This window comes from Loa loa (assembly GCF_000183805.2).
Source record: "Loa loa unplaced genomic scaffold supercont3.88, whole genome shotgun sequence".
Classification (NCBI taxonomy): Eukaryota; Metazoa; Nematoda; class Chromadorea; order Rhabditida; family Onchocercidae; genus Loa; species Loa loa.
Window position 1 is genome coordinate 179,562 of NW_018108268.1, and position 6,070 is coordinate 185,631.

Genomic DNA, 6,070 nt, shown 5'->3' on the forward strand with positions numbered 1-6,070 from the left:
AAAATTAAAACTACTTCTATCAATAGTACAATGTGCAAACATGCGTTTAAGAAAAAAATACCTTTGCAGTAAGCCTTTACAAACTGGCTAGCAACTAAAAATAATTAGCAAACGTACAGATAAACAGGAAGAAGCAAAGAGATAAGCGAGTTGGACGACAACTTACCTTTACTATGAAATAGTTCAACGTTTAAAGTTCATTGTGATTATTTGCAAATGAGAAACATGGAATCAAAGTTTCTTCTGCACTCAATTTTGATTCGGATAAGAAAACCGTTCTTTTTTTTTTCATTCAAAATGCATTGTTGAATACCTTTGGTTTTTATTATTCTCGAAGGCGAGAAGGAAACGAAATGGAAGAGTTAGATGAATAAAAGTAGTTAGAAGTAAGGAGCAACATTAAAATAGATGCTTTATGATGTATACAACTGCAGATTCAGTTTAAGAAATTTCAAAAATTTTGCAAGCTGATTGAAGAAGAAAAACGTCCAGTTCGGTTTCACAGTCAGTATAGAAAAAAAAGAAGGTTTGGTTCTTATCAACCAGGAAAAAGTAAAAAGTGCAAAAACCAAGAGAATTAAAATTGAACTTGATGGCATAAAGTTTCACTAGGTTCACCTCAAGCAAAAAAACAAAACAGATTGCAAGAAAAGTAGTGGATAGTTGTAGAAAAAGGAAAAAGTAATTCGAATAGAGCTAACTGGAGAAGGACAACAAATGAAATTTAGAAAGGTATGAAAGTGAGGAGAAAATAAACTTGAGAAAACGACGATATAATGCAGCAAGCGCTTTTAAAACGTCCACAGGTCTTTGATAGGCACAGGTCTTCCTTTGATAGGAAGTAAACCCATTGCTTTCTCATTTCAATGATGAAATGGCTGAAAGTGAAGGTGAAATGATTTGAGCTATGCCGTATAGCAAAACTGAACTCCACCCTTTCCTCCGTTTCCCGTTTAGTCTCGAAAATTTACAACGATTTACCCTAAGCACTCTTGATGTCTTGTTCCAAACACAATTGGATACTGAGAAGCCAACAAGAAGTTGAGCATCCTCACTTCATCGGTTGATTGTTGTTGCTATTCAGCCAAAAATCTTATTTTCTTGAACAGCTAGATCTTGCAATAAACAGCGGCAGTAGAGAAAAATTTCAGGAAAGAAGTCAGAAGAGAAAATCCTTTCTAACCAGTCCCTCTCTCTTTTATCCTTCACTCCCGCTTACAAAGTGCAAAAAGTTCTGTTTACAGTGAAGGAAAAATCAAATCAAATCCGGAAAGATAATAAATGTGATGTTGAATACACCTGAAGATCTCTTCACCCACTCTATTTCTATAATTTCGGAGCTATAGCGTTCTTCCTCGATAATGAGACCAAAAATTTTCTATAATTTCAAAATCTAAAATTAATTTTAAGATTAATACAGTAATTGAAAACCTATTCCAAATATTCAGCGGTGTTTGCTTTGCTGTGCGATGTAAATGTAATGAGGAGATCTGTTAGTAGATTCCCAAAGTTGAAAATTGTAGTACTGCGCAGTAAACATTTCAATCCTACTTATCTTAAACTGTATTCTCCTACAAATATTCATATATCACGCAGATCACTAATGTATGTATTCAGACTCGAAGATATTTGCTGAGTTAAAAGAAGCCTTCAAGGTTACAGCAAAATCTAAGTCAACATGAAGGAATGTGACAACAAATAGATTCATTATTGCAGCACCTTCGGAAGGGATAAGCTGGCTCTCAAAAGATCGACATTCTTTATATTCTACCTCTTTAAATGCTTTACTAATGTGAACTAACAGAAGAAAATTTATAATTTTTACTATCGAAATTTCCAAACTGATGAAATTTCCCTGTCAGGAATAAATCATGACATTTTCCTTACAAACGAAAGCTGTCAACAATCGAATGTTGTGGAAGTCGCTAAACAATAGTTATTCATTTCCAAACAATGCAAAACCATTATTGTTATCACAAATTCCAATCACTTCACCATCAAATTTCCCGATGCTAAGTATATATGCCACTTATGAATACCGAAATTTTTTTTGCTGAATGCAAAATTCATGAGAAAAAACATCTGCACATTATCATGGTAGAGATTTTCCAATCGAAATTTCATTCGAAAAATTTCTCACAGCAAGTTTGCGCTTTACCGGATCGGCTGATTAAGTGATTGTTCCCAGTCATAAGGAAATTCTTGTACCTGCAGTTCCGACATTGCTTTCCTCATTAGCTAAAAGAATTTTCAATAAAATTAATCTGATAAAACAGCTTTCCAGTGGGATGTAATCTACTTTGTTTTTTTGAATTTGACTTAAAATTTGATGGAGTTACTTTCTCTACTTCAATGTCTCTTATATCCTGCTATAGAGACATTTCTAAAATTATCTTTTGTCCAAACAAGAAATTCAAAACTAACGTTCTTGAATTGATTCATTCTTACATAAATAGACCAACCTTGTAAATTTTTTCATAATTTGGATTATCGTAAAATCGTAAGCTGTCAATGTAACGCAAGATTTCGACATACTCTCGCGGACAACCACCCATAAGCTCCTGCAGACCCACTTCAAAACGGCATCGCTCCTAGGGTATGAAACATTAGCATGTTGACAACATTCAGTAATTGATACTGTGATTAGATAAAAAAATGAAGCTAGCCAGAAAGTTCCACACGGTGCTTATGTAAGAACTTTAGTAGTGCTCCATCGTGAAAGGCATTGGATGAGTAAATAACAAAAAACAAAATCGTAAAACCCTTCATTCTTTGATCTGTTTATGCTTTATATCTCATCAACATTATACGCGAAGTCACCCACCAGAGAAGAAGTACAAATTTCAACAGGAATTCAATTTCTAGATTTTGGAGAACCTAGTGTCCATTTCAAAAATTAGCCACTAGTTTTGGATATATTTCGGCGATGCGAAAACCACCGAAGCTCCTTTCTTATTTTGGTTTATATTTTGGATCGCATAAATTCCCGTGAGTATATACTTTAAACATCGCTACTTCATCCTTCTTATCGTCTAATGAACGCCACGGAAGTGCACCACGTGTAACTTCGATTTGCTGATACAACCAAGATTCAATATCATCCTTGCGACATGTTTCACGTCGTATATGACACGATAATGACGCGTACCGAACCGTACCTCGGAATCCAGCTACCTGCATAATTCAAATTTATACGTTTTCCATTGACCAAATCAGGAATTGGAAGTGCATAGGCATGCAATAATATTGTTTTCCCTTGTCCACCCATAATTGAATGTGTCGCATTTTCAGCTATGCATATGAGTGGACAGTCAACAGCTTTGTTCGAAAGTTCCTTGGATAAATCATCTGATTATGCAAATCATTATCATCTTAAATGCACAACGCTTCACTTCCTTATATTTACCATTACCTCTCATGCGTCGGCTACAACGGATATCATCATTTGTAGTAATTCGGATGGAAATTGAAATGCGTGAAATGATGTCAAAAAGTTTTGGAATATTGTGTCTTGGCTAATTTAATATGATGAAGTAGAAAGGCAAATTAATTGGGAATATTGTTAGTCATATCCTTAAGTAAATTAAATTTCTTACAAGTCGAGTGAGAAGGTCGCGTTTTTGGAAAATTAAACTCAGTCACTAAGGCTATCGATTTGACAGAGTGACAACAAATATGGTCTTCCACCGTTCTAATTTCTTCATTTTTGCAACATATTTATATATTTTACATTCTAAGAGTTTATAATTATTAAAGAAGACTCCGCTTAATGTCGATTAAAAAAATTGTTTGTATTTGGAATTATGAGTACTAATGCCTTTATTTCTTCTACAAGCATTTCTTCGCTTATTGTCTTATCATAAAATCTATGCCTGATAAAATAGCATGAAATTTTAGCGAATAAAAGAAACTAATCTTCAGTGGCGTTAAATCCCGAATTAATTGAACGGTGTTCATACATCAAAGTTTTCCGCGAACCTTTCTCGGAGGTCGAAATCGTCCATGTTCATCCAGATAGCTTCGGCACATTCCAAAATCTAGTATGTAAATTCGTCGTAATTCATCGAGTTTTCCTCGACCCGTTGCGTAATTACTTGGTTTAATATCACTAAAATATTGTTTGTATCATTATTGGTTTTTATCAGAACATCAAAGTGATGGGAAAAGCTAACGTTTTTTATGTGATAATGATAACGATAAATATCAGTAACCACTTATCCCTTTTTAACAATTTGTTCATAAAATACCCGTCCAGGTAAAAAAACAAATAAATTGAACAACTGCCTCCAAGAGAGGAAATAAGGCTATGAAAACAAATCCTAAAGTATTTGCTATATAATGAAACTAATTTTAGAATTGAATTAATTTCAACAGTTAAGCTTTAAGCTTTTCCGGAAATGCGAAGCAGAAGACCGATGCAAAAATCCAATAGCGTGAAGTTCTTCGATTGCTTCTAAACACTGAATTCCAACGGACAACGCACAGCCCATGGAAAATTTTTGTCCAGGTAACTCTTTCCTTACATCCTCCAAATAGTGATGTCAGATATCAAATACGAAGAAGTTACCGGATGAGTTAGAAATATCAAAGATTCCCTTCCCGTTAAGAATATTTTTTTTTATTACGATTAATTAATATAAGTTGAGCTAGGGCAATTAATAGATCGATTAATTAATATGAGTTGGAGTTGCCAGTAAGTTGTCTAGTTAACTGGCTTTAAAATTATAAATCCAGTCTAAGGTAGCCATCAGTAGTCTAAGAGCATTGAGTAGTTTTCAAATGACAGCCAGTGAAAGGTCGTAGTCAAGTTTTATCATTGTTGTTATCATCGATATCATTAATGGGAAAAAGTTATCTCTTCTAAGTTAACTCTATAAATTTACCTGCAAACAAGGCCCAAGGAGTGTCATCACCAAATATAAGCACTTTTTATAAATGCCTGTGTCTTCGCAAATACAGAAATGCTTACTTTTTCGTTCATTCGCTAATTTAAGCACATAAACTTCCATTTTCAGCAACTACAATCATTCATACAACCAAAAGAGAGAGGTCAAAATACTACCTGTGGTCAGGAATAATGGGATAGTGACCCGGAAGAAGTGGACAAGAAATGAATTGAGTATCTCAAATATAATCTAAACGTGATGTTATGCTAGAAGCTTAGAAATACAATACAACTCCTTCGACATATCGGCAAGTAAATGTCACTAAAACCTATCATATCTTTTTTTAAAGCTAACGAATGTACCTTAACTTTCTCCTTTAAGCTTTCTGTTTTCAGAGCATAAATCTCGTTTCCCCTTGACACCTGCAAGAAAAAAAAAAGAAAATTCTAAAGTAAAAAAAAAATCGCAAATATGAAAGATGTGGATTGAAGAAAGAATGTTATCGAATCAAATATCGACGATGAATCTTCGTAACAACCTTATAAACTGATCCGAAACCACCCTCGCCGAGTTTTCCAACAATGGTCCACTGGTCGACTTTTTCACCTGATTCCAATCTGACAATGTCCGCCATCCGATCGTATGGCTGCCAGTTTGCATGAAGAATAGTAAATAATGACGGAATTTGCTAGAAAGGTTGTCTCTTTATTACTGCTTCATAAAGGGAATTGTCAGCAATATGTTAATTTTATTACTTATTCATTAATTTTATTATCACTCTTTTGGAGTAATTATACGATTTGCGGATGAATGGACAACTGAACTGATTCTTTTCCTTCATGTTTCGTTCCAATATTAATATTATTGTTACAACCAAGTACTGAAGGGATTACAGTGTGCGTAGCATGCCACACGGTTTGCTGCAATAAAAGTTACTTTCGATGACGATGTCACTGAAAGGCTTTCATTGATCTGGTCCGTAGATTGGAAGGTGCTCGTTTGTTTTGCATGTTTTTTTGCTCGTTCGTTTTGCTCGTTTGTTTTGCGTTTGTTTTGTATGTCTGGCGAAAGTCTTAGAGTGGCTGTATGTAGATCTGACATGGTATAGGCCTGGTCGTTGAGAAGAGTTGACAAGCGTATATATATATATATATATATATATATATATATATATATATATATAT

At 34.3% G+C, this 6,070-nt stretch overlaps 1 protein-coding gene across 1 annotated transcript; it reads right to left on the bottom strand.

Annotated features, from left to right (window-relative positions):
• Window positions 1-2,005: 2,005 nt before the first annotated feature.
• LOAG_01187 (CK1/WORM6 protein kinase) lies at window positions 2,006-5,520 on the bottom strand (the record flags this gene model as incomplete). The annotated part of the gene is made up of 8 exons (XM_003136727.2): window positions 2,006-2,238; window positions 2,463-2,591; window positions 3,001-3,174; window positions 3,979-4,108; window positions 4,414-4,526; window positions 4,884-5,018; window positions 5,249-5,308; window positions 5,425-5,520. The coding sequence occupies 8 exons, from the start codon at window positions 5,518-5,520 to the stop codon at window positions 2,155-2,157; spliced, it is 921 nt and encodes a 306-aa protein (XP_003136775.1). The 3' UTR covers window positions 2,006-2,154.
• Between the last annotated feature and the right edge of the window lie 550 nt (window positions 5,521-6,070).